Here is a 26,918-nt window from a genome sequence, read left to right as displayed (position 1 = left end):
TGTGGGGAACCCAGGCCTCCTGGCTCCTTGAGGCTGCTCTAACCACCAGACCCTGCTTCCCCCAGACCTGGACAGAGGACACAGGTGCCTGGGCCCCCAGCCCTGCTCTAACCACTGAATACCACACCCTCCAGAGCTGTGTGGGTAACCTAGGCTCCCTGAGGCTGCTCTAACCACTGGACCCCACTTTTCTCAGATCTGGCCTTAACCAACCTAACCCCCCTTTTCTAGGTGGGGGGAAGACCCAGCTGCCCCTCAACCCCTCTCCCCCCCAAATCGGTCTTGGCTGGAGTCATGTATGCCCTGCCCTCTATGCTGCATCGCCTGTCACTCATGGCAGACTCCACCCCCTTCCCTTGGCTGCCTCTGCTGTGCACCCCCCACCCCCTTCCAGCTCCTCATGACTCATGCCCCGGATGCCCCACCCTGTCATCGGCCAATCGGAACAGCCCGTTCCTGGCTCCAGGCTCTCTTGCCAGGTGGCTGCTTTGTATCTCCTTCTCTTGCCTCCTCCTAGAGCAGCAGTTAGGATCTGGGCTGGATTGGAGGTTGGGAAGGGCATGATTTGGGCCTCCTCTTGCCTGGGACTGGGCCAATGGCTCCTTAAGCCAAGGCTGTTCCCAGCATGATGGGCAGGGGTATAATGGGAAATCCCTGCCCCTTCCCTGTGACTTACTCCCTCCCCACACCTGCCGGCCCTGGCCTCTGCCACAATCCCCCCCCGTCTTTTCTGTGCCTCCATCCTATGTGTCTTCTACCTTTGTGTTGCCCCTAGAGATTCTCTGCCCCTACCTTGGGAAACAGCCTGGGTTGGGGCTAGAACTGGTGTTGGGCTGGGAAAGACTGGGTAGGATGGGGCAGGTGAGTGCTGTGGCTAGTTGTAGGTGCCTTGGGACTATCTGGGTTGCCCAGTAGGAAGAAGGAACTCTATGCAGGCCCATTCCCATCCTAACTACTCCAAGAGTACTGTAATTTCAAGTATACACACACCTCCTGAATAAGACCTGTCCCTTGTTTTGGGGCACTGAAAGCAGAAGGAAGGGGGTTTCCAGCCACAAAGGACAGGGGCATGGCTTGCTCCCTGTCCCCACCCCACTTCCTGCTGAGGCAACAGCTAGGATTTTTTTAACCTTTTAATTGCTGAATTAGCAGCAGCTGTGGACAGCTCAGCCAAAAGCTGAAACCCCAGCTGCCGCTTAAGCCTAGATTCCATTTCAGGGGAGGGTGGGACAAAAATTTTGTAAAGAGCTAAAAGCAACAGTGCTGTGATTTAGGGGAGAGACTGGGATTAGCTCATGGAGGACAGTGACATTGCTAGAGAGAGGCTAGCTTGATTAGTAGAACATTAAGGAAGGAGATTGGGTTGTTAGCAGCACTGGAGGAAAGAGCAATTAGCAGGACTCAGCTTTGAATGAGCCATGCAGTCCATTGACTCCCTGAACAGAAATGCCACCAGTGCTTCCTGAGTTAAGCCCCATGTCCCAGTTTTGGAAGGCAATTTTTTGGCGTGTGGTATGTGAGTATATATGGTATATATGTAAACATACATGGCAAATGCAGTCTTTATTTATACAGTCTTATACAGTAGATACAGTATTTTCTACTGGGAGCTGGGGACAATTTGGTGCCCCTTGCTCCCACTCCAGTTGCTGTGGGAGGCCCACAGGGGGCTTGGATGTACCCCCTACCCCTTTTCCCCTCTCCTACCTCAGAGGGGTCTGGCTCACATTGGCTTCCTGCTTTGCTCTGTGCATGAACTAAAACACCTCCTGCTTCCGCGAGTGAGCGTGCCCCTCCCGGCCCTGCAACCTGCTTGGGGGAGGGGTCCGGCCTGGACTGCCAGACCAAACAGAGCTGGGATTCAGGGTGGACCCCTTGTCCCTTTCCCCGTCCCCCATCAGGGCATTTGGAGGGAGGGGTAGCAGTTGCTGGGCAATTTGGGTAAGACTCCCCTGCCTACCATATTATTTTGTCTATAACATGCTCCTGGAGTATACTCCATCTTGTCCTGCTCCCTTGGGCTGCTGCAGCCTCCCTTGGTGAGTGGTGGATGCTGTTCGTACCGTATCTCCTGCATATAATGCACACACCAATTTCCAGCAGCCTTTTTTGGGAGGAAAAACTGCATGTTGCTTGCCAGAAAATATGGTATTGTGGAATAGAGTAGCGAATCCAGCTCCTTCCTCTGGTTGAGCCCCCAGACTCTTTCCCAGAGAAATGTGGGCAATATTTGGAAGAAGGAGAGATGGGAGGGAGGAGTGTAAATGTGGCATTCTCCTCACCTGTGGCCCCCCCCCCAAGCCCCAAAGAGGTGTATGGGAAGAGATTTTGCATTTCCCCCCTGTAGTTTTCTCAGCAGATGGGAGGGGGTAGGGGCCAGGCATACCATTGGGTCCTGGCCAGAGTCTGTGTAGCTCACAGCCTCATGGGACTTGTAGTCCATTGGGGTAATACTCCCTCAGACTTTTCCCATAGGCTGGAACTACTGCTCCCATGAGCCTTTGTGCTCTCCCCTCAATGCACCTCTGGGGATCATCAGGGCTACTGGGAGGGACCAGCAAGGCTCCCACTCGCACCAGGTGGCTCCAGGTGGGACTGGTCCTGTCCAGCGTCCTAGGGGCCATTACACACCCTGGTCCCATTGTCACGGCCCAGTGGTTGGCCCCTGTCGCCCTCTGCTGGCAGGTGACTCCTCTGGCCCCTGTCGTCCCCTGCTGGTGGGTGGTGGTATTGCTGCTTGTTTCCCTCCCCCTGTTTTTTTTGCCCCCTCTCCCCCATTTTTTGCCCCTCCTTCTCTGTTTTTGCCCCCTCCATCCCCAATTTTTGCCCACGCTGGGTGTGGTTTTATTTCTGTGTGCCTCTGTTTCCTGCGTCTCTGCCTTTCTTTGATTTTCTTACAGCAATTTCTTCCCTCTTGTGTGTGTCCATGTGTTTCCCCCACCAATGTCTGTCCTCCACCAGCCCCCACCCCACTCCCTGGCCAGCTCCCTCCCCCCTCCTCTGGCCCCATTGGCTCCCAACGGATCTCGCTCCCCCAAATTCGCCCGCGACCCGCTGTCTTACTGTCTGAACGAGATCAATAAGACAGTGAAGCCCTGCGTCGCCTCCTTGCGCAGCCTCAGGCGGGCGGTAAGTTGGGGAAGGAGGATTTTTGGGGCAAAAAAAGGGGGAAAAGGTGAAAAAATTCCACTTGGAAAACCCAAGTCATCAAGATTTGACACTGTTGCTGCGACGGTTCGTGGGAGGTGTCATTCCTGCTCTTCTCTAGGGGCTGTGAAAATGGTACCTCCCACAATGCCTTGCAAATGTCCAGAGTGATTTTGCCGTGGAACGGGGCAGAGTTTGAGCAGGAAGCCCAGCCCATGGAGCGTGGGGTGGGAGTGGGTGTTGCATGGCTTTCCAGCTCCCATAATGCACTGCTTCCTCCTCCCCCAGTGATAAGTGCCCAGTGTCACAGAGACTGGGACTGGGACATTGTGGGATTGGAGTTGGGCCAGGGAGACCAGCCCTGGGAAGAGAACAGAGCCTTGAGCAAACTAGCTGTCATATCCCCACCGGAGAGGCAGTTGTTTTCGTGTTTATACTCAGCCGCTGACACACTCCACCCCAGAGCTGGCTGAATCCATTATATCTAGCACCGCCCCCAGAGTTGGCCACATCTCTGTTATACCCTGTCTCTGATACACCACCCCAGAGGCAGCTGTATCTCTGTCTGTTGATGCACCGCACCCCAGAAGCAGTCTCATCTCTGTTGCACTCAGCAGCTGATGTTTCCCACCACAGAGCTGGCCATGTCTGTTAGATCCAACCCCTGACACCCCCTGCTTCAGAGGCGGCCACATCTCTTGTTACATCTGGCCTTGACACCCCCCCCCCCACCCCAGAGGCATCTGCATCTGTTATATAGCTGTTAACAAGCTTCACCCCAGGGTTGGCTGCATCTGTTATATCTGGCCCCTGACACTGCACTCCAGGGGCAGCTGTATCTCATACCTGGCCTGACACACTCTACCCCAGAGGCGGCCGGATCTTGTTACAGTTGGCCCCTACACCCCCCACACAAGAAATGGTGCCAGTTCCAACTTGTTCCCTCTCCGTCTGCAGTGGCAGGTCCCATTCCCATGGGTTGGGAGAGGGCAAGGGGTCTGCCCTCAGTGAGATGATCCATCATGTTCTCTCTTGTGCAGGGGGGATTTGTGCTGGGGTAAAACCAGTGCTCCCCACAAAAGCCAGCTACAATCCCGAGCATCCCAGTAGCCTCTAGCCAGTTCCAGGCAGCTGCTCTAACCATTTCCTTATGTCCTGCCAGCCTGTGATCACTGAGGACTTCAGCCACCTGCCCCCAGAGCAGCGGAGGAAGAAGCTGCAGCAGAAGATTGAGGAGAGGAACCGGGAGCTGCAGAAGGAGATTGACCAGAGGTACCTGACCCCCCTCCCCACCCCACAGCCCTGCCATGGACTAGGCTTTATTTCCCAGCATGCACTTCCCTAGGGTGCAGAGCAGGCTGCATGGGGGCAACCAAGGGAGGGGGAATGACTTGCACGCAGCATTTGGTGGGAGGGGACATATATTTTTGCATATAATGTGCCATGGAATAGAAGACGCTCCTCACTTGGGAAAGGCCGGACAAAGGGGGACACAACGGTGGGAATCTACTACAGACCTCCCACTCAAAGTCCTGAGCTTGACCAGGAGTTCGCCCGGGACCTGACTGAGGCCGCTTGCTGCAGGACCTTGGTTGTCATGGGTGACTTCAATTACCTGGACATCTTGTGGGAAGATCACTCAGCAAAATCCGAGCGGTTGCAAAGCTTTCTCTCGTGCGTGGATGACCTCTACCTGACTCAAGAAGTCTATGGGCCAGAGAGGCAAGCGCTGCTCGACCTGGTACTGGCTATGGGGGACAACCTAATTGGCGACCTAGTGATCAATGGGAAGCTGGGTGACAGCGAACATGAGCTGATCACCTTCACCATCCGCCGTAAAGCTGGCAAGTCAGTCAGCAACACAGAAGTCCTTGACTTCAGAAAAGCTGACTTTGACAAGCTCAAGAGGCTTGTCGGTCAGGCCCTCAGGGACCATGACCCCAGGGAGCTGGGAGTTCAAGAAGAGTGGTTGCTTCTCAAGGAAGCGATCCTCAATGCACAAGTTAAATCTATTCCAACACGGAGGAAAGGCAGCAAGAAGGCACAGCAGCCCCCCTGGCTCTCCAGGGACCTAGCGGACCTCCTACGGCTAAAAAGAAAAACCTACAAAGGATGGAGGACGGGATTCACCTCCAAGGAGGATTACTCTGCGCTGGTCCGGTCCTGCAGGGACCAAACCAGGAAAGCCAAGGCTGCAACTGAACTCCAACTAGCTTCAGGCATCAAGGACAACAAAAAGTCCTTTTTCAGATACGTGGGGAGCCGGAGGAAAAGCAAGGGCAATGTTGGACCCCTGCTAAACCAGATGGGGCAACTGACAACTGACGCCCAGGAAAAAGCCAACCTATTAAATAGGTACTTTGCATCAGTCTTTCATCAGTCCCATGGGACGCCCATGCCTGCTGTGGGACAGGGAGATCTGGGCGCTGGGGATCCCCTACCCTCCATCAATGCTGACCTCGTGAAGGGACACCTTGAGAAGCTGGATGCCTTTAAGTCAGCTAGCCCTGACAATCTACACCCCAGGGTACTCAAGGAGCTGGTGAGCGTCATAGCCCAGCCCCTGGCACGGATCTTTGAAAACTCCTGGCGCTCTGGTGTAGTGCCTGAAGACTGGAAGAAGGCCAATGTAGTGCTGATCTTCAAGAAAGGGAGGAGAGTGGATCCAGCTAACTACAGGCCCATCAGCCTGACTTCTATCCTGGGGAAGATCTTAGAAAAGTTTGTTAAGGAGGCTATCCTTGATGGACTGGCCCAGGCTAACATCCTAAGGGATCGCCAGCATGGGTTTGTGGCGGGTAGGTCTTGTTTGACCAATCTCATTTTCTTCTATGACCAGGTGACCGATCACCTGGACGAGGGAGAAGAGATTGATGTCATATATCTTGACTTCAGAAAAGCTTTTGATCTGGTATCCCATGATCACCTCTTGGCCAAACTGGCCAGTTGTGGCCTTGGCTCCACCACGATCCGCTGGCTGGGCAACTGGCTCCGTGGTCGGACCCAGAGGGTTGTAATTGATGGCAGTCACTCATCGTGGTGCCCTGTGACCAGTGGGGTCCCTCAAGGCTCTGTTCTGGGACCCATACTGTTCAACGTCTTTATTAACGATGTGGACATTGGAGTCAGGAGTGGACTGGCCAAGTTTGCCGATGACACCAAACTTTGGGGCAAAGCATCCACGCCAGAAGATAGGCGGGTGATCTAGGCTGACCTGGACAAGCTCAGCAAATGGGCGGACGAGAACCTGATGGTGTTTAACACCGAAAAATGCAAGGTTCACCACCTTGGGAGGAAAAACCTGCAGCACCCTTATAGGCTTGGCAGTGCTACGTTGGATAGCACTATAGAAGAAAGAGACTTGGGGGTCATCATTGACCACAAGATGAACGTGAGCCTGCAATGCGATGCTGTGGCTAGTAAAGCGACCAAAACGCTGGCTTGCATCCATAGATGCTTCTCGAGCAAATCCCGGGACGTCATTCTCCCCCTGTACTCAGCTTTGGTGAGGCCGCAGCTGGAGTACTGCGTCCAGTTTTGGGCTTCACAATTCAAAAAGGATGTGGAGAAGCTTGAGAGAGTCCAGAGGAGAGCCACGCGCATGATCAGAGGTCAGGAAAACAGATCTTATGATGGTAGGCTGAGAGCCATGGGACTCTTTAGCCTGGAAAAGCGCAGGCTCAGGGGTGATCTGATGGCCACCTATAAGTTTATCGGGGTGACCACCAGGATCTGGGGGAACGTCTGTTCACCAGAGCGACCCAAGGGATGACGAGGTCGAACGGTCACAAACTCCTGCAAGACCGTTTCAGGCTGGACATAAGGAAGAATTTCTTTACTGTCCGAGCCCCCAGGGTCTGGAACAGTCTGCCAGTGGAGGTGGTTCAAGCACCTACATTGAACACCTTCAAGAGTAAATTGGATGCTTATCTTGCTGGGATCCTATGACCCCAGCTGACTTCCTGCCCTTTGGGCAGGGGGCTGGACTCGATGATCTCCCGAGGTCCCTTCCAACCCTGATGTCTATGAAATCTATGTCTTTAGAAACTGAGTAGCAGCTGCTGGGGAGCAGAATCTGTCCCTGGTTTTGCTGGGAAACAGCTGCACCTGTTCTTACCGAATCTCTTACATATAATGCATGCTCCCAGGTGCCAACTGCTGTTTTTCTGGGGGGAGAGAGCATGTTGTATAGTAGATAGGCAAATATGGTAGATGGGCAGTTTTCCCCCCCCCCCATGGATCTTGTGCTGGCAGTGCCCTCTAGTGGGAGTGCAGGGTGTGAGCAGATTAAGATCCACTCTTGGGCTAGCTCTGTGTATACCCAGCGGTTTTCTTGCTGGCATCAGCTATAGGGATGGGTCATTCCCCTCTCCCCCACCAATGTTCCTAACCTGGGTATCAAAGTTTAGTAGTGTGGACAATTCTGTGCTGTCAGGTGTGGATTGGATCAGTTCTGTTCTCCCTCCCAGTCACCTTTTCAGTCCCAGATCCTTCAGGGGGGAAATGTGTGTGTTCTGTATAATGCAATATGGTATTTAAATTTCTCCCCCCCACCCTCCCTAATACAGGGATGCCTTGAACAAGATGAAGGACGTGTACCAGAAGACACCGCAGATGGGTGACCCTGCCAGCTTGGAGCCCAAGATTGCCGAGACCCTCAGCACCATTGAGAAGCTGCGGCTGGAGATCCAGAAATATGAGGTGGGGGGAGGGGCTGGAAAGGCGCATTGAGAACTGGTACCTTGTAACTGGCTTTGGGGGTCTCTGGGGCATTCCAGGGATCACAATGAGGAAACTGAGGTACAAGGAAGTGTGCGTATGTGTGTGGTGGGGTGTTGACTTGCTAGAGGTCAGGGATCAGGATGGGGAAATGGAGGCACAGGGTGTGTATGGGAGTGGGTGGTGGTCTAGTGGTTTGCGGGGGGTGGTTCTGGGAAGCTCAGACTCCTGGGTTTTGCTCTCAGGCTTGGGGGCTGGACAGAGGCTGGTTCAAACCCTGTGAATGGTTGTGGGGAAGCTGAGGCACTGGGCTCTCTCCAGCTGCTCTGCCCCTCCTCCTGGCTGGGCGGGGCATGGGTAGGTTGGGTGGATCCAGACCCCTCTCACACATACTTTGTCTGAAGTACCACCCTCAGCCACCCACCAGGGAGCAACTGTGGGGGGTGGAAGGCAGCCTGAGTCCTGACCCCCCCTTTCTCCCTTCCCACCCCAGTCGTGGCTGGCAGACGCTGAGGGCCGAGCTCTGAGCAACCGCCCAGACAATGCGCCCCGTGGTGGGCACCAGCTGGACCCCTCCAGTGCCATCAACAACAATGTCAGCTCCCATGACAAAGACAGGTGAGGGTTTTGGGGGGGGCAGGCTTGTGGGAAAGCCTGAGAGACATGCAGCTCCATGTACCAGGGTGGGACAAGCCAGGGGTCCTCGATACCTGGCATCACATGATGTCAGGGGTGCCAGGGAAACTATGTCCACTCGGGCTGTCATGGTGCTATTGTGTGTGTGTGTGTGGGGGGGGTCCTCTTCCTGGTAGCTGGAGGCAGGGGGGATGGTCATTGGCCACTAATGAGCTCCTGGCTCTTAATTAATAGGAATCTGTATAGTTCTTGTGATCCCTGAGATGTGCCCCCTCCTTTTCCAACCAGACCAGGGCTGGGGCAGGCAGTGGTGGGGAGCTGTTGGTGTCATCAGGGTAGGGTTTTGCCTTAGGTCAGAATTGAACCCAGAAGTCCTGAGCTCATCAGTCCTGACCTTGCTCCCCACCCAGAGGTCCCAGGCATCTGGGCTCCCAACACCCCCTGGTCTAACCCCTCAGCCCTACTCCCTTCCCAGTGCAAGGATATAACCCAGGTGTCTGGGCTTCCAGCTGCGCCCCCCTTAGTCTGCCATATCCTTCCTCAGCCCCACTTTCCTCTGAGGGGGAGAGGATTCAGGCTTCCAGGTCCCATCCTCTTCAAGCTGTGCGGTCCTGTTCCCGAGCTGGGGATAGAACCCAGGCATCTGGGCCCACCATAGCGCTGCTCTAACTACTAAGCACTCATTCCCTCCTCAGCCCTGATGCACCCCACTCTGAGGACGGGACAGACACCCTGAACCAGCCCATCTACACTGAGTTCGATGATGACTTCGAAGAGGAGCTGGTGTCACCCATTGGCTCCTGTGTAGCCATGTACCGCTTCGAAGGTATTGCGGGAGGGTGGGAAGGGCAAAGCATCATGGGAGGGCCAGGCCTGAGTGCACTGTGTCTGTGTGAGTGTGTGTGGGTGTCTGTGTGTTCCAGATGCCTGGGTTCTGTGTGTGTCTTTGTGTGCATATCCTGGATGCCTGGGTTCTGTATATGTCTACATGTGTGTGTCCTGGATGCGTTTGGGTTTTGTGTGTATATGCTTGTCCTGAACCCTGAATGCCTGGGTTTTGTGGATGTATGTCTGTACATGTGTGTGCACATGTCCCAGGCTCCTAGGACTTATGCGTGTGTGCATGTATGTCCTGGATGCCTGCGTTCTGTATGCGAATGTCTCAAACTCCTGGGTTCTGTTTGTGTGTGTGTGCATGTCTCAGATGCCCGTGTTGTGCGTGTGTGTGGGGGGGGGAGAGGAGATGTGGATTCATCTAACCCTTCCCCTCCTCCCTCAGGCTCCAGTGAGGGCACCATCTCCATGGCAGAGGGTGAGGAGCTGAGCCTGGTGGAGGAGGACAAGGGCGATGGCTGGACCCGGGTGCGACGTGGCCCTGGTGACGAGGGCTATGTGCCCACCTCCTACCTGCGCCTCAGCCTGCACTGAGCACCAGCTGGCTGGGGGGTGGAGGGGGCAACCAGCAGGAAGTGCTGCCCCCCAGGCCCTGGGGTGGGGGCATACTGGGGTCATCAGCCTGAGATCAGGGCTGGGGGCTTTGCCCATCAGATCTTCCATGGGGGAGGGGAGAATCCTGCCCTCTCCAAGTCAAGACTCCGGTGGGGGGGGGTTCATCTGCTCCCCTCTTTGCTGTGAGCCTCATGGGGGGGTGCAGTGTTCCTGGTGCCCACAAGTGGGCAGGCTTCCTTCTCCTTTCTACAATGGGGGCTACTATCCCCTACCCCACTCCTATTTCCCCATCTGGGGGGTAACAGGCCCCTTTTTTTGCCTTCCCTCCCTCCAAGGGCAAGTGGGGAGCAGGAGGGCACAGGGAGGCAGAAGACAGCTCCCCTCACATAACAAACCATCGGTATCTGCTGGTCCCTCTAATATTTGAACCTGGGGTCTTGGGGATTTGAATGCCCGTCACCACCCAGGACAAATAGCATCAGCTGTTCTCTGGGAGTAGCTCTAAGGCCTTGCTGGTGGGGGGGTGGGTTGGGGACATTTTGCCCCCAAATGCTCCCCCCTTCTGCTTTCATTAACCCCTGATGTAGCAGGGGGCAGAAAGAGGCCAGGCCCCATCCTCTCATTAATGACAGGCTCAATGGGAATAAGGGCTGGGCTTTAGGACCCCCACCCCCTTTGGGGTCACAGTCCCACCCCCTCTGAGGACATTATCCCTGCACCCTGTGGGGTTATGACTCCACTCCCTTGGGGTCACCCCCTACTTCCTTGGAATCATGCCCCCACCCTCTTTGGGGTCTCAGTTCCCAGTCCTTTGGGATTACAATCCATCCCCTTTTGGGGTCCAGCCCTCAAGTGTTTGGGGTCATAATCCAATCCCCTTTAGGGTCACAATCCCATCCCCTTGGAGTCTTGTCTCCACCTACTTTTGGGGTCATGGGATCCCAGGCCTTCCCCCTATCTTCCCAGCCCCCCACCCCCTTACCAGGACCCAGTGCCCCCTAGAGGTGCTGCCCACCTAAAGCAGCCAGCTCCTGCTCCTGCCCCCCATGATATGCACTTTATCCCCTTCCCAGCTCGCTCGGCCAGATGCAAACCTAATAATAAATCAACTCAACCAAGTGCCTGCTGCGGAGGTCCCCTGGATCTGGGGGGTTGGGGGGTGGGATCTTGCTGTGGGAACCCAGGCGTCCGGCTCCCTCTCCCCTCGCTTCCCCCCTCCCACACACTGATTTATTGTTTTTTTTAGAGGACTCTAATATATGATAGCCTTTTATACTGGGACCCCTTCCCACTGTGTTTTAGCCTCACCCCCCCAGCCCCACTCTGATGGCCTGTTAATGGACCTCTGGGAATCCCTGTGGCTCCCAGTTAAGTGGGGGGTGGTCTCTCGGTTCTGACAGGTGGTTTCTAGGCTGCTGTATCTGAGCCCCTCTTGCTAGCGCCGTCGAATGTACTCGAGCTCAGCCCGCGGTGCCTTGCTTACACTTTATGTACAGAGATTTTTTTTGGGGGGGTGGTGATTTTTGCAGGGGCAGGGGGGTGGGGTGGGGAGAGTCATTGTTATTCCCTCTCCTGTGCCAGGTTTTAAAGGAAAGTTTATAAAAACAAGATGAGATGCAGTTTGGAGGTGGCTGTGGCTTTATTTGTGGGCGTTGTTTGGGAGGGGGGTGTGTGTAATAACCCTTATCTCAGCAAGCAAAGGGATTGAAAGGGCATGTGGACACACAGCACACTTTATCCTGGAATAATTTACCCCAGATGTTATTTTGGGGGGTGTGTGTGTGTAAAATAAATAACCCTTTTGTGCTGTTAAAATAACACTTACCTTACCCAGGGGTGGGGATTCGGGTTTGAAAGATGTGCGGACACACAACACACTCAATCCTGAGTAATTTACCTTGGATCTTATTCTGGGATTGGAGGGGTGGGGGTGCGTGTGTGTACATAACGAGCAACTTTCAGGAATCATATCCCTACCACCTTTGGGATATGTTAACCTTTGGGAGCTGGTTAAAATAATCCTTGTTTTAGCAAGCAAAGGGATTTTAAGGGTGTCTGGACACGGTATGTTTAAACTGGAATAATTTCCCCTGGATCTTATCCTATGATGGTTGTGCAGGTGCAGATGTGTTCATATGTAACAAATAGCCTTTTTTGCTGTTAAAATAACTATTAACAAGCAGGGAGGAAAATGTGATTTAAAAGGTGAGGACATACAACATACTTAATATGGAGTCCTGTGCCCTGGATCTTATTTGCGGGGGGGATGCGCACAACAAATAGCCTTTTTGTGCTCGTTTAAATAGCCCTTGTCTTTAGTAGGCAAAGGAATGGTAGTAAGGGTGTGTGGACACACAATACACTGATTCCTGAGTAACTTTACCCTGAATTCTGTGATCAATCTACCCTCTACCTCCCTCATAGTCCCCACCACGACCCTCTCCTCCAACCACCCCTTGGGCTAGTTGCATGTAAGTTGCTGGCACATGTCTTTCCCCACTGCCTGGTGTCAGGGCAGTGGTCCTGCTGTACCTCTCTGCCACTGGATTGTGAGAGGCAGAACGGCCCACAGGGGTCCTGGGACAGTGATGGGCACACAGTATCTTTTGCAGCCAAAGTTTTCACCCCCCTGCCCTGCCTCGGCCAGGGGGAAAGAGAATCAGAAGATCCTCCAGGTTCTTTTAATTTAAGGGTACAAAAGAATCAAGGTGCTGTTCTTGCTCATTCCCCACCCCCTCCATCCCAACACTGCCTATTCCCCCTCCACCTGTCTTTTTTTTCATTCCACCAGCTCTGGGGGCTATCCCAATGCAGAGATTCTTCCCCCACCTCTCCCTCCCCCCTTGTCCCCCTTGGGGGCCAGATCTAGCTAGATCCTAAGTTTCTGTCTTCCTGGCTGGCTCCAGCTTCTGGGACAGGACGGTAAGGATCCGGTCAAATTTCTCATAGCGTTCTGCTTGGCTGGCCTCTGCTCCCTTGCTGCCCCAGAAGAGGCGGAGGGCAAATTCCGTCTGGAAGGCTTCCAGGAGCTCAGGGGTGGGCTGGAAGCCTGAAGAGAGACAGCTCGGATAGGTGAGATCAGAGCACTGGCTGGGCGACTTATACCTGCCAGGCTGTTATAAGGTGCATTATGGCTGGAGATCTCTTTGGTAGCCCAGGCCCATGGACCACCCGACAGAGAAAATCAGGGGTCAGGGAAAGCATTGAGTTCCCTGCCAAGCTGAGGAACACCTCCTGGATGCAACATCTGTGGGAGGGTCATTACCGTATTTTCTTGCATACCACACAGACATTTTCCCTTTGCAATCATGAGACATGTCTTATGTGAGGAAGCTGATTTCTGTGCCAGAATGGAAGCATAAAAATGCTGTGATGTCTGCCATGGCCAGGAGGGACACAGCATCTTGGGCATCAAAGGTAGTTTTAACCCTTTCGTTGCTGCTGATGAATTGACAACAGCTTTTAGCTGAGTAGAACTCACGCTATAGGAATTTGGGAGGGGTTGGGGATGAGGGCTGAGGCTGCTGTAGGGACTGGACTATGGTTAGACTACTTCTTCCAGCATGCGCTGCATAGGGAGCAGCAGCAGTATTCCAGGCCAGATGAACTGTGGGAAATAGAAGTCCAGGGGGGAAGAGATTGCAGACCACAGAGACTGAGGGGTGAGGCAAGAATAGGCCTGGGCTGTGCAGCTGGATTACGTTTCCCAGCATACGCTGAACAGGGGTATCATGGAGTTTCCAGGCAAGAGGCATTATGGAAAATTCCAGACCATTAAAAATGGGCAGCGGATGTCCCTCCTAGCTTAAGACTTGAGCTGTGTGGTTGGACTCAATTTCCTAGCATGCACTGCCGAGGGAATGCCGTCATAACATGTCACTTGGCAGGGGGCATTACGGGAAATGGAGTCTGCTGGGAGGGGCTCAGACCATAGAGGTTGGTGGGTGTAGGGGTGGCTAGAGCAAGGCGGGGGCTATTCAGCTGGACTACATTTCCCAGCATGCACTACAAAGGAAAAACAATGGTATCTTAAGAGTCCCGGTCAGAGGCATTTCAGGAGCCCAGCAGGAGTTCAGCCCAAGGGGGTGGGGCGGGGCTTGGTGATTAGACCTCATTTCCCAGCATGCACTGCACAGGGAGTACCATGGTATGGTGCCTTGCAGCCAGGGGCATGATGGGAAATAGATTCCAGGCCAGAGGCAGAGCTGCCTTACCTTGGAGTGTGGCCTCTGCTTGGGCCTGGTAGCATCTGGCATGGGCAGCCATGTCCCGGGCAGCACCCAGTGTCCGCAGCAGCGCCTCGCAGCTGTCCTCATGGTCATCCCACAGCCGTTCTCCCTCCAGGAGCCCCAGCAGGGGCACCACAAAGGGCACTGCTACAGCCCCTGGGATGTTGGTCTCTGTGGGGGAGCACGGGACAAAGTTGGTGGGAGGTCTGAAGGTATCTCCCTAACTTGCAGACTCCCCATCAGGGGACCTCAGGGTGAGGGGAAGGAGCTCCCCTTGGCTGGCAGCAGTAGTAGGACATTTATCTTTGCTGCGCCAGCCACTAGCAGCCTTCAGAAGACCCAGTGCATGTGCCCTGTAGGAGCTTAATTTTGGGGAGTGCAGGGGTGCAAAAAGAGGTGGATCCCTGGGGCTAGGGGACCCCATTTGAGATGGAAAGTGTCCTTTCCCCATCAGTGGCACTTCCCAGCTCATGGCTTTACATGCAAGAAAGTCCAATTTCTCTCCCTTGAGGGGGCAAAGAACCAAATGCAGGACCTCCCAAGGGCTTTAGGTGCCTATGCCAGTGGGATTTAGGCACCTCAAGGCCTTTTTTGTGTGTGCATATGTGTGTGTCTGGGGGGAGGGGGGATAGAAATCTGCATTAAAGTGATATGAGCAGGTGCCAACACCAGGCACAGAGAAGCCTGGGATGGGGGACAGCTGGGGTTGGGGAAACTGAAGCACAGAGAAGCTGGGGGATCTGAGGCATGGGAGAGCCTGTTTTGTGAACCCAGGTATCCTGGCCCCTTTCTGGGGGGCACTGAATTCGAGTTCAAGTGACATGGTTAGGGTCACACAGGCAGTTGGTGCCTGAAAGGAGGCAGCTGGAAGCTGGGGAAGGGGGGCAGACCTACCTGCTTGCACCTCCACTCTGCCCCAGTAGATATGACCCCCTACAGCCTGGTACAGTCCCTTTCACCCCCCCCCCCCCCCCATAGCCTCACCTTCCCCCTGGCTCAGGCGCCTGATGAAAGGCTTGAGGTCCTTCTCAAAGGCCACGGCGCTCTCAGTGTGATTCTGCCGCAGGCATCTCCACGTCTCCTGCAGCCGTGCGATCTGGGGGGAAGGGGTGGTGGGAACTGAGATGTGGGGGGAGCCTGAGGGCACAGGGGTGAGGAGGTGCAAAGAGAGGCAGGTCCCTGGGGCTGGGGAGAAGGGACTCCATCTGCTGCAACACCTAGCTCAGTTTTATACACAGGAAAGTTCATTTTTTTCCCCTCAAGAGGGCAAAGAACCAAACCCAGGTCCTTCCAAGGACTTCAGGTGCCTACGCCAGTAGGATTTAGGCACCTCAGACAGACCCTTTTGTGATTGGGCACTGCCCTCCCTCCACCCAATGGACAGGGGAGGGCAACTGCTTTGGTGATGAGGCCCGTAGAGATGGAGACAAGCCTGAAAGGGCCCTAAGAGGGGGGTCCTCCTGCATCTCCCGTGTCCCCAAATCAGAGTCCCTCAAGAGTCCTAAGACCCCAGTGAGGATCTAGCCCCCATCCCGTCCCAGTCTCAAGCCCCTGGCGCCAGGTACTGTACAAGCTCCTTTGACCAGGATCAGGTCCGTCCCCCAGCTGTGCCCCCACCAAACTAGTGAAGTGCCTGGGCTGAAGAGCAACCAGCCTAATAAGAGCAAGGGCGGGGAGTGGGGCACAGAGGAGCTAGACAAGGAGGGGAAACTGAGGCACAGAGAAGCTGGTGGGATAGGAAAACAGGAGCTGCAGGGGTAGGGGAGCTGTCAGGTGGGAAAACTTAACTGAGGTGCAGAAGAAATGGGGACATTGAGGCACACAGAAGCTGGTGGGTTTGGAGAAGTCATGGAGAAGGTGGGGATTGGGGAAACTGAGGCACAGAGAGGCTGGGGATAGGGACACTGAAGCATGGAGAAACTGGGGGGGTGGGGACACTGAGGGACAGAGAGGCATGGAGGAGCTGTGGCGGGGGGGAACCTGAGGAATCAAACTGAGGCATGAAGAACCAAGGGAAGCCAAGGCATGGAGGAGCTGGGCAAACCAAGACGTGGGGGACCTGTTCTCCAAACCCAGGCATCCTAGCCCCAGCCCCAGCTTCCTCACCTGGGGCAGCTGCAGGGCGCTCATGACGGCTGAGAGGGCAAAGAGGTCACCGGCCACATCCCGCAGGGCGCTTGCCAGCTGGATGATGTGGTGCAGTGTGGCTGCCCGTTCTGCCACAGTGCCTGTGCAGCCCAGCAGGTCCACAGCAATGCCCAGTGCCAGCACCCGGTGCCTGGGGGGCAGGAAGCAGCTAGCATGGGGCTACCAGACTTGGCTGCCCTGCCACAGTGGCACCTCCAGGTAAGCCAGCAGCATGTGGGGCAAGTTAAGCAGGGTTTGGCCTGGCCTGGCCCAGCTGGATGGGAGACTAGCCAGACAACCTACCCCCACCCACCCCTTTGGTGTCAGGAGGGGCTTTGGCCTCCTCCAGAGGAGGCAGCTGGTGCCTCTAGCCAGGCCCAGTCTAACTCCTAGCTGGTTCTTTGCTGCACCCCACAGACAGCTGCATTTCAAGCAGCCCCCTAGGGAAGGGGGAAGCCATTCAGTGCTACTCATGGGAGCGATCCAGGCCTCCACCCTAGAAATTGCTGCACCTTGAGGCCATTTATGTGAGCTATCCTTTGGTGGCTATGTTCCACCCCAGAAACAGCTGCACCTTGTTGTTTGAGCTGGCTGCATCTCAGCTACCCAGCTGCTCCACTACCTCAGCTCATGGCTGGGTGCCTTAGACAGACAACTGAGGCTGTGAGGACTGCGTTCCACCCCAGAACTGGCTGCATCTTGGCCTGGGGGTGGGAGCTATTCCCTGGCTCCTGTCTCAGCTTGTGGGTGGGAGCTTGGGGATAGGACTCAGGCATCCAGATCATGCTTCCAGTAACCCATCAGATCCCACTGCCCTCCCTCCCTGAGCTGGGGATAGAACCCAGGCATCCGGGATCCCAGCCTCCCCACTGCTTTAACCCCCCAGACGCCCCCTCCCTTCCCAGAGCTGGGGATAGAACTCAGGTGCCCGGGCTCTTGCTCCCAGCCCCAGCTGTGGTGTTCCACCCCAGAACTGGCTGCATCTCAGCCACCCGGTGGCTCTGCTGCGCCAAGGACCTTCCCCCGTGGCCATGACAGCTGTGTCCCACCCCAGATGTGGGCATATGCCTGGCCCCCACCTCTCCAGCAGCTCTCTGCGCAGCTGGTGCCCGTGGGGCAGCGTGATGAGCTCCAGGCCTGAGCTCACCCCCATTGCCCGCTGCTGCTCCTGTGTGACCCCTGTGATCCTGGTGGCCTGGAAGGAGCAGAGAGATGAGGCTTGGAGCCCTGTCCCTCTCACTGAGGGGAGAGAGGGGGTAAGTGTCCCCTGGGAGGGGCTGTTACTGTGGCAATGAAGCTACCTTCTGCCCCTTGGGAGAAGCAGCTATGCTAGAGCTGGGGAGAGACCCCAGGCATCCAGGCTGTAACCACAGGACCCCACTAGAACTGGGGAGAGAGCCTGGGTGTCTGGGTCATGTCTGCTGTAACCCACCAGCCCCGCTCCCTTCCAAAGCTGGGAGAGAACCCCGGCATCCTGGCTTCTAGCATCCCCCATCACCCCAGTCTCCAGGAGCTGGGGACAGAGCCCAGGCAACCGAGCTCCCAGCCCCACCAACTCCAACCCCGACCTCCCTCTCCTTCCACAACAGGGTAAAACCCATGTGTCCTGGCTCCCACCAACCCCCACTGCCCCCCCCACCCCTTCATCACCACACAGCCTCTTTCCTCCCAGACCCCCCACTCCTTACCAGGCAGTCCATGTACAGCATATGCAGTGCTGTGCACTGGGCATCATGCTGGGCAAAGAGCTCCTTGAGCCTGCGCAGCACGCTGGGCTCCAGGGGCTTGTTGTCAGGGGGCAGCAGGAGGGAGGGGATGACAGGGAGCTGAGGGGCTGGCTCCAGCAACAGGTGCTGGAAGCCCCCCGCCTCCCCACCCACATCCAGGAGTCCCAAGTCAGCCTCGGTGGCCCGTGCTCGGCGGCGCCGGATCTCCTGGGCCCGCAGCCGCCCCACATGGCTGCGGAGGGCAAGGGGTGGGCTTAAATGCCCCTCAGAGTTGCTGCGGGCACCAGGGCCTGAGCTATGGTTGGGCACCAGCCCGGGGTCGCTGCCTGCCCGGGACACGGGTGACAGGGGTGGAAGCCGGGTCCGTTCAGGGCTGCCTGGGCAGGGGAGAAGGGGGGGTAATCAGGGGATGGGGGGCAGGAGGGGCTTGGCCCTGTCCCCATGCCTTACTTCACACCCCACCCCTTGGCCCCTTCTCCTGCCCCCTGGTCCTACCCCCTTATGCCACATCCTTACCCCCCAGCCCAGCCCACTCCCTTACCTGTTGCCCTGCCCCTTTCCCTGCCTGCCCCCTTACCCCTGGCCCTGCTGCCTTTACACTCCCCCTGGCTCCTTGCCCTGCCCCCTGGCCCAATGGCTCTGCTGTCTTCCCCCCAGCCTCCTCCCCATACCACCTCACCTCCTTATCCAGGCTCCGTTCCCTTATTCTATGGCTCTCCCCCTTATTTCTACTCCCACCCCTTGCCTCTAGCCCCACCCCTTTCCCCTGATTCTGCCCCCTCACCGGCCCTCTGGTCAGGATGGGTGGGGGGCCCCAGCCTTTGGGGGCTCCGGCCCAGCCGCTCCAGCCCCGCAGGTTGGCTCCCGCTGTGCTCAGCTGCCCTGTGGGGAGGAAGGGCCTGGCTCAGAGCTCTGCGGGTGCCAGGGGATTAATGGTCCTGCTCAGCCCAGCTGTCAGGGCCCGAGCTGCCCTGTGAGTCCCTGCCCTGGCTGGAGAACCCAGGCCCCTGGGCTCCCCACAACCCACTAGCCCCCAGCCCCTTTCCCCCTCCCCCTGCTCTGAGCTGTGGCAGAACCCAGGTATCCGGGCTCCCGGTAGCCACCTGCCCCCCCAGCTCGAAGGAGCAGAGAACCAGGTGGCCGGGCTCAGGACCACAGCAGCAGTCTCCTAAGCCTGTTTTGCAGCCTGCTAACGCAGCTGGACCCTGGGAGTCTGGGCTCCCGGGCTTTGGCTCCCCACCTCCCTGACCCACCTGGCCAGAGAGCGTAGGAGTCCTGGTTCCCAATCCGTTTGCTCCCCCCACTCCCCTCCCAGTGCTAGAACTATAACCTAGGCGTCCAGCCCCCTTTCCTCCCCCCAGTCCACAATAGACCCCAGTGTCTGGCCCCCAGAGCCTACCTCAGCTGCCCCCGCCAGGTGGCTCCAGTATCTCTGCCTAGTGGCTCCAGCTGGCAGCGGCTCCGTGCAGGGTGCTGTACATCAGGAGGCTCCTGTGGCTCCCCCTCGGCCTCCTGGGAGTACGGGACAGTGGTTAGAGCAAGCCCAGATGCCTGAGTTGGTCTGGTAGGTTGGAACCCAGATGCCAGGGTTTCCTCCTGGATATGGGGGCAGGGGGCAGACCCCAGACACCTGGGTTCCCTCCCAGGCCTGGGGAGGAGAGGAGGTTGGTGGGTTATACCAGAAGCAGGACTGGGATCCTGGATTCCCTCCTGGGCTTTGGTAGGGGTAGGGCTGGGTGGCAGTGGGGGAGCCTGGATGCCTGTGTTCTCTTTCCCAGCAGTGTGTGTGTGTGTGTGTGTGGGGTGGGGGGGTACTGGGAGCCCAGGTCCCTGAGTCCCACCTCCCTGCATGCTGTGAGGGTAGTCTATGTCCCTCTGCTCCCCATGCCTTAGTTTCTCCCTCCTGTGCATAGCTTCCCCCCCACCTCCCTGCCACAGCCTCTGTGTGTGGGGGGAATGTGGGTGCTAACATATTTTCCTGAGTACAAGGACAGCAGTACCTGGCGGCGCAGGGCAGCAGGTCTCAGCTGCAGCTTCTCCAGGTCTCCGGCCATGCTTGGCCGTGATGGCACCTCCTGGGGGCAGAGGGCAAAGGTTAGGCAAGGTCCCTGCCCCCCTGACTCAATCAGGACCTCCCAGTACTCCCTGCTCCTCTACCACAGCTAGTAAATAACCCAGGTGTCTGCACCCCACCTGCAACTCAATGGATCCCACTCCCTTCGCAGAGCGGGGGAAGAACCCAGGCGTCTGGCCTCCCATGTCTCCCTGCTCTGACTCACCAGACCTCACTCCTCTCCCAGAGCTAGTAAAGAACATGGGTATCTGGGCTCCCCCACCCATAGTCCACCAGGCCTCACTCCTCCCAGAGCTGGCGGAGAACCCAGGTGCCCAGGCTCCCGGCCTATGCTCTAGTCCAGAGGTGGGCAAAATGTGGCCCGGGGGCCATTTTATCTGGCCAGCAGGCCCCCTAAAAAGTTTAGAAAATTAATATTAATCTGCCTTGTGCTGCCTGTCATGCAGCCCTCAATGGCTTGCCGAAACTCAGCGGCCCTCTGCCCAAAATAATTGCCTGCCCCTGCTCTAGTCTAACCCCTACCTCAGACACTCAGGGGTCTTCTGAGGGAGACGTGAGGAGAGCTCCACAGCCCTGAGGAGCCCAGGCATCCGGGCTCCCAGACCCCCTCCCCACAACTCCCTTGTTCCAACCCAGTGGACCCGGACCCCCTCCTAGGGTGGGGAGGATCCCGGTGCCTGGACTCCTGCCCCACTTCCCCCAGTTCTAACCGCCCAGACCCCCGTCCTCACCCAGCCCCCCCCGTAGAGAACCCAGGCATCCGGGCCCCCCCCGGTGGCTCTGCTCTAGCCCCTACCTCTGCCAGGCTCCGTCCCCACAGCCCTGCCGCGTATCAGTCTGGTCCCTCTCCCTGTACTAGGAGCTGTACGAACTCCCAGCCAGGATCAGGCCCTTGTGCCAGGAGCTATATGAACCTCCCAGGCTGGAGCAAGCTGGGAGGGGAGGAGGCACCGGGTGCCACTTCCCTCACCACTGCCCCCAGGCTCCGACTCCCCTGCACTGTGGGGGTCCAGCCCCCCAGCCCTGTCTCCTTGGACCAAGCTCCCTGTTGTGGAGGTGGGGATCCGCCTTGCCTGGGGCCCTCACGCACCTGAACTGCCTGGGCCCTGAGTCAGTGGCTGGGAGCTGGCCAGGCCCTGCCCTCACGGGGGAAGGAACTGGGTGTGGCAGACACTGGAGTAAGGGGCCCAGGAGTCCGGGCTGCCCACCCCCTCTCAGCCGTGGCAATCGGAGCTGTCCAGCTTCAGACCCCCTGCCCAGCTTGAGCCCACCTAGAAGAACCAGGTGTCCGGGCTCCCAGCCCCTCCAACTTTCCCAGGAGCCCAGGTGTCCAGCTCCCCTGGTCTAACCCCCCAGACAGCACCCTCCTTCCGGGAACCCAGGTGTCCGGGTTCTTGGTCCCGCCCTGCTCTGACTCACTCCCCTCTCCCAGGATCCCAGGTGTCGGGGCTCCCAGTCTCTCTGTGCTCTCACCTCCCAGGATCCCAGGTGTCCAGGCTCCCAGTCTTCCCTGTCCTAACCCACCAGACCCCACCTACCTCCCAGGAACCCAGGAGTCTGGGCTCCCAGTCCCGCCCTGTTCTAACCTATCAGACCTCACTTCCAGCCTCCCCCCTTGTCATTTTAACCCCCTGGTTTCCATTCTCTTCTCATATCCGTGGATAGAACCCAGGAGTCCTGGGTTCCCTTCCCCTGGGTCTAACCCACTGATCGCCACTGCCCTCCCAGACCCAAGCCATCCCGGCTCCCAGCCCTCCCCTGGTCTAATGCCGCAGACCACTGCATTCCCCCCCCAGAACCCCAACCTTGCGGGAACCCCTCCCCCCAGTTCTAACGCATGTATCCCCCCACTCTTTTCCCAGATCCAGGCATGGACCCCACACTGTGGGCCAAGGCACTGCATGGGGGAAGCTCGCAGCCCATTAACCCTTCACGAGCCTGGCATGTGGCTTTCAGGTTCCTGTCAACCTGACTGTTGGAGTAAGAGAAGGCAGGAGGGAGGAGAGACATGCACCCTCACCCCTCCACCAGGAGCTGTACAAAGCCCCTTAGCCAGGATCAGGCCTGGCTCCTGCACAATCCTTCCAGCCAGGATGAGGTCCCCTGTGTCAGAAGCTTTACAAGCCCTGCAGCCAGGAAAAGACTTCAGCCAGGATCAGATCCTCCCATGCCAGGAGCTGTATGCAGTGTTGCCAACTCTCATGATTTTGGTGGTGTTCTTCAAATCTACACTTTGGGAATGTGAAAAATGTAGCACTTTCTTTTATATATATTTATTCTATATGTGTGTATATATATATATATGAAAGAAAACCCTATATTTTTCACATTCCCAAAGTGTAGACCTTAAAAACAATGCCAAAAATCATTAGAGTTGGCAATATTGGGTATGAGCCCACAAGCCAGAATCAGACCTCAGCCAGGATCAGGTCTCTCTGCGCTGGGATCATGTTCCCTCCTGCGCTTGGAGCTGTACAGACTCCCTGAGGCACGCCTCTGCACTAGCCAGGATCCGATTCCCCTGTGCCAGGAGCTGTACAACTTTCCCCCAGACAGCCCCTACCCCAGACCCCCATCCCTAGGGCTGAGCGGGGCCCGGAGACCTGCTTTGCACGGGGGCAGGGGGGGCATGTAGAGCAGGACACAGCCCCTCCAGCCGGAAGCCTGGCCTGGCCCACCCAGCCCAGTGGTGGGAACTGTGGCACAAAAGCGCAGATTTGGACAATGCAGAGGAAATCCTGCCCCCACCCAGTGCCCAGGAGCCAAGCTCTGTGCAGGAGTAAAGCAGCAACAGGCACAGCTTTAATTTACCCCTCATTGGCAGGTTCTACCTGGGTGTAAAACCAGAGGCAGCTTGGAGGGGGAAGGATCACTATGGGGGCTCAGTTACCCTCCTGGTTCGTACAGGGCTCAGTGCCTCCTGATCCTGGCCTGGGGGGTCTGTACAGTGCCTGGTACCCCCATCCCAGTCCTGGCCTGGGGGTTCTGGGCATCCCCCTCCCTGCTGCATCTCCAGGGGTCCCCAGGGCCCCTTGATTTACCCCCACCCCCTGTGCTGGGGTACTTGGGGGGGTTGTATTAGGGAGTATTAAGTGGTTGGTACTAGTGGGTACTGGGAGCCAGGAAGTGTGTACGAGGTGGGGGTGGGGATACTGGGAACTGATGGGTTTTCCTGGGGGCCAGGAGGTGTATTCTGGAAAGTACTGGGAGTTTGGGTGGGTGTGTGGGGGTGGGGCACTGGGAGCCAGGGAATGTGTACAGGGGCACACTGGGGTCTGGGAGGTATATATGGGGAGGTATTGGGAGCTGGAGGCTGGGCACTGGGGGGCTCCTGGGAGCTGGTGGGTTGCAGTGAGGGCCAGGGGGTATGTACTGGGAGGTAATGGGAACAGGGGGGTGTACACTGGGGGGTATTGGGAGCTGGTGGGTTGTCCTGGGAGAGGGAGATACTGGGAGCTATTGGGAGCTGGGGGGTTCTCCTGCCCTTGCCTGCCACAGCCTCTACCCCTGGGGAACCTTCTGCCCTGGCTCTTACCTGGCCTGAGCCATGAGATCATCACATCCCAGGCCCTTATCACCACTCAGGGAAGGGGAAACTGAGGCATAGACACCAACAACTTACCACAGGTCACCCTGTGAGGAGGATGGGGATGGGATAGGCTGCCTTGCCCCCTGCCCCTTACTCCCCCCCGACTCTTTCTGGCTAGAGGATAATCACATGAACAGAAGAGGGGATGGAAGGCCCCAGGCTGGGACACCTGGATTCTCTCCCTGGGTGCCTGCCTTGTGTAGGGCTGTCATGGCGTATACCCAGAACCCAGGTGTCCAGAATGCATGCCCGCTCCAACACGCATGTGTGCACACCCCTTTATATGTGACCCTCGGTTGTTCTTGGTCACTTGAGGACACTGAGGCATGGAGTTGGGGAGGGGAGAATGCATGAGGTTGGGGAACTTCCAGAGGTGCCTAAGCCTCCTTGGAGGTCACCTGGGTCCCCCATAGGCCTGGGCTCTAGGTTCTTCTCCGATGCAGAGGAACCCAGGTGCCCTGGCTCCCAGTCCCCCCGATGCAACACCCCCACCCCTCCCCCCTGAGCTCAGGATGGAACTTGTCAAAGGGGGAGGGAAGCCCCAACACTGATTTATTTTGCACCCTGCACCAGCAAGACAGGGGTTAGCTGAGCCATGGCGGATTCTGGTCTGGGATGGCAATCAGAGGTCTGGGCCCTGTTGTACAAGATGCTGTACAGATTCCCAGGCTGAGATGGGGGCTATGCCTGGCACTGTACAAACGCCCAGACCAAGATCAGGGGGTGCCGGGCACTGTACAGACCCCCAGGCCAGGACTGGGGGGCTCCAGGTTCTGTATAGTCCTCCCAGGCTGGGATCAAGGGGTGTTGGGTGTTGTAGACCCCTCCTCCAGGCTGAGACTGTGGGCTCTGAGTGCTGTAGAGACCTCCAGGCTGGGCTTGGGACCACGCCAGGCACTGTACAGACTCCTCTTGCTCCTTTGAACTCTGGGAATGGCTCACAGGGTTTGCTTATGGGTGGATTCCTGGCCTATGATGGGGCCAGGAAATGAGTTGAGATCAAGATTGGCTTGAGTATCTGGCCAGACACGCAAAGAAATCCTTTTGTTGGTAGAAAATAACCTGTGCCAAGGAAGATCCTGGGGCTGGAAGCTCTTGCCTGGGATAGCGGCCCTTTAGAGCAAGGCCCATTAATTTTTTTATTAGCCATTAAAATGAAAAGGGTGGAGATTTCCCCTCTGTAGGTAGCTCCAGGTCTAACCTGGAAGACCATTAATTAATGTTTTTCATCTGCATGGATTGTTTTCAGTGGGAAAAAAAAATCTCTTCCATCCAAATCCCTTTAAAAATGGTAATTAATGGCCAAATTTTGGCCAATTAAAGGCCAATACTGGCATTTTCATCACGATTTTCATCACCAAATTGTTTTTTTTCAGCAGAAAAACTCTGCTTTTCATCAAATTTACCCTATAAAAATTCCAATATTGCCACTAAAAAGAAAAATGGTAATTTTTAGCTGTATTGCCTTGGGAATTGCCTTTTTTCCCAGCAGAAAAATTCTACTTTTCTTTAAATTTACTCTCAACAATTCCGTTTTTCCCCACTAAATAATGGTGTTTTTTTATCCACATTGACTTGAAAATAGTATGTTTTTTAAGTATAAAAACCCTGCTTTTCATTAAAATTTTCTGAAAATTGTATTTCTTTCAGAGAAAAACAGACCTTTTATTAACATTGCCCAGCATTTTTTTTTTCAACCAAAGAACTAGCCTTTCCACCAAAACCTCCAAATTCTTTTAAACCAAAACTTGTTTTTTTTCATTAAAATTGCCCTGAGAAATGTTTTTGCTGGTAGAAAAACTAAATTTTTATTAAAATTGCCCTTGAAATTTTTTACTGTCAGCCAAAAAGCCTCTCCTTTTCCTCATAATTCCCTGAAAATAGCATTTTTTTCCCCATGAAAAGACCTTTATATTAAAATTGCACAGGAAATTTTTGGTGTTTTTTCACCCCAAAAACTTTTTACATCAAAAATCTCCCCAGCAACTGCATTTTTGAGGCCAAAAATCTGACTTTTTAGTCAAAATTGTTCAGAGAATTGTGATTTTCCAGTGAAAAACCGGCCTTTTTGTTAATATTGTTAATGTTAATATCTAGCTCTTCACCCAGGACCCCTCAACTCTTGTTTCCCCACACCAGCCTGCCCAGGCCCCAGACCAGATGTGGGGGTCTGGGCTAGGGAGCACGGGATGGATTCATCAAGGGCAAGACATGCCTGACAAATCTGATTCCCTTCTACGACAAGGTGACTGGCTCTGTGGATGCGGGGAGACTCGTGGGTGTGATGTACTTTAATTTTAACAAAACTTTTGATACAGTTTCCCATAGCATTCTCGCAGGCAAGCTAAGGAAGTGCGGGCTGGATGAATGGGCTGTAAGGTGGAGAAAAAATTGGCTGGAGCATTGGGCTCAGAAGTAGTAATCAATAGCGTGATGTGTAGTTGGCAGCTGGTATCAAGCGAAGTGCCCCAGGGAGCAGTCCTGGGGCCAGTTTTGTTCAATGTCTTCATCAGTGACCTGGAAGGTAGCACAGAGAGCACCCTCAGCAAATTTTCAGATGATGCCAAGCTTGGGGGGTGGGGGTAGTAGATAGGCTGGAGGGTAGGGCTAGGATTCAGACAGACCTCGACAAATTGGACGATTGGGCCAAAAGGAATCTCATGAGGTTCAAGAAGGACAAGGTCAAAGTCCTGCACTTAGGCTAGAGCAATCCCATGCACCAGCACAGGCCAAGGGCTGACTGGCTGGGCAGCAGCTCTGCAGAAAAAGACCTGGGGGTTACAGTGGGCAAGAAGCTGAATATGAGCCAGCGGTGTGCCCTTGCTGCCAAGAAGGCTAGCAGCTTCTTGGGCTTCATTGGTACAAGCATGGCTGGTAGATCAAGGGAAGTGATTATTCCCCTCTTGTCAGCACTGCTGAGGCTACATCTAGAGCACTGTGTTCAGTTTTGGGTCCCCTGCTACAGATAGGATGTCGCCAAATTGGATTAAGTCCAGTGGAGAGCAACAAAAATTATGTGGGTGGGGGGTTGGGGGTCATGACTTACGAGGATAGGCTGAGGGAACTGAGTTTATTTAGTCTAGAGAAGATAAGACTGAGGATGGATTTAATAGTGGCCTTCAACTCCCTGAAGTGGGGTTTGAAAGAGGATGGAGCTGGACTGTTGTTAGTGGTGGCAGATGACAGAACAAGAAGCAATGGTTTCAAGCTGCAGCAAGGGA

At 55.8% G+C, this 26,918-nt stretch overlaps 2 protein-coding genes across 6 annotated transcripts in view; one reads left to right on the top strand and one right to left on the bottom strand.

Moving 5' to 3' along the window:
• The window catches only part of TRIP10 (thyroid hormone receptor interactor 10), a 33,432-nt gene extending 22,362 nt beyond the window's left edge, over nucleotides 1-11,070 (top strand). For 2 of the 3 annotated variants that reach the window (XM_090059142.1, XM_090059140.1), the window contains exons 10-15: nucleotides 2,962-3,129; nucleotides 4,310-4,419; nucleotides 7,716-7,848; nucleotides 8,360-8,484; nucleotides 9,198-9,328; nucleotides 9,782-11,070. In XM_090059142.1, coding sequence (XP_089915268.1) covers nucleotides 2,962-3,129; nucleotides 4,310-4,419; nucleotides 7,716-7,848; nucleotides 8,360-8,484; nucleotides 9,198-9,328; nucleotides 9,782-9,930 — 816 coding nt within the window. In that variant the 3' untranslated portion in view covers nucleotides 9,931-11,070. The remainder of the gene's footprint in view (nucleotides 1-2,961; nucleotides 3,130-4,309; nucleotides 4,420-7,715; nucleotides 7,849-8,359; nucleotides 8,485-9,197; nucleotides 9,329-9,781) is intronic. The other variant, XM_090059141.1, reaches the window with a different exon arrangement.
• Nucleotides 11,071-11,840: 770 nt separating this feature from the next.
• SH2D3A (SH2 domain containing 3A) lies at nucleotides 11,841-21,681 on the bottom strand. Of its 3 annotated transcripts, none has more exons than XM_090059143.1 (10): nucleotides 21,582-21,681; nucleotides 20,035-20,109; nucleotides 19,434-19,546; nucleotides 18,819-18,916; nucleotides 17,996-18,411; nucleotides 17,387-17,502; nucleotides 16,287-16,458; nucleotides 15,165-15,276; nucleotides 14,166-14,351; nucleotides 11,841-13,000 (listed from the first exon to the last, which is right to left on the bottom strand). In XM_090059143.1, the coding sequence occupies exons 2-10, from the start codon at nucleotides 20,086-20,088 to the stop codon at nucleotides 12,828-12,830; spliced, it is 1,440 nt and encodes a 479-aa protein (XP_089915269.1). In that variant the 5' UTR covers nucleotides 20,089-20,109; nucleotides 21,582-21,681; the 3' UTR covers nucleotides 11,841-12,827. The 3 variants fall into 3 exon arrangements, with proteins under 3 accessions (XP_089915269.1, XP_089915270.1, XP_089915271.1); XM_090059144.1 differs by lacking the exon at nucleotides 21,582-21,681 and adding an exon at nucleotides 20,905-21,180; XM_090059145.1 differs by lacking the exon at nucleotides 21,582-21,681 and adding an exon at nucleotides 20,631-20,671.
• Nucleotides 21,682-26,918: the final 5,237 nt, after the last annotated feature.

The sequence above is a fragment of the Crocodylus siamensis genome, chromosome 8 (assembly GCF_052110815.1).
Source record: "Crocodylus siamensis isolate JL-2025a chromosome 8, ASM5211081v1, whole genome shotgun sequence".
Lineage (NCBI taxonomy): Eukaryota > Metazoa > Chordata > Crocodylia > Crocodylidae > Crocodylus > Crocodylus siamensis.
Note: the sequence above shows the minus strand (reverse complement) of the source record. Positions and strands in the feature narration are given on the sequence as shown.

Bases quoted from the DNA above. Each gene is read 5' to 3' on its own strand.
- SH2D3A (XM_090059143.1), bottom strand. From the start codon at position 20,088: ATGGCCGGAGACCTGGAGAAGCTGCAGCTGAGACCTGCTGCCCTGCGC. The intron at 18,412-18,818 runs GTGAGGGGGCAG...TCCCCTGCCCAG, and splicing joins CCATCCTGACCAGAGGGCCG to GCAGCCCTGAACGGACCCGG. The intron at 15,277-16,286 runs GTGAGGAAGCTG...CCTTCCCCCCAG, and splicing joins GCGCCCTGCAGCTGCCCCAG to ATCGCACGGCTGCAGGAGAC.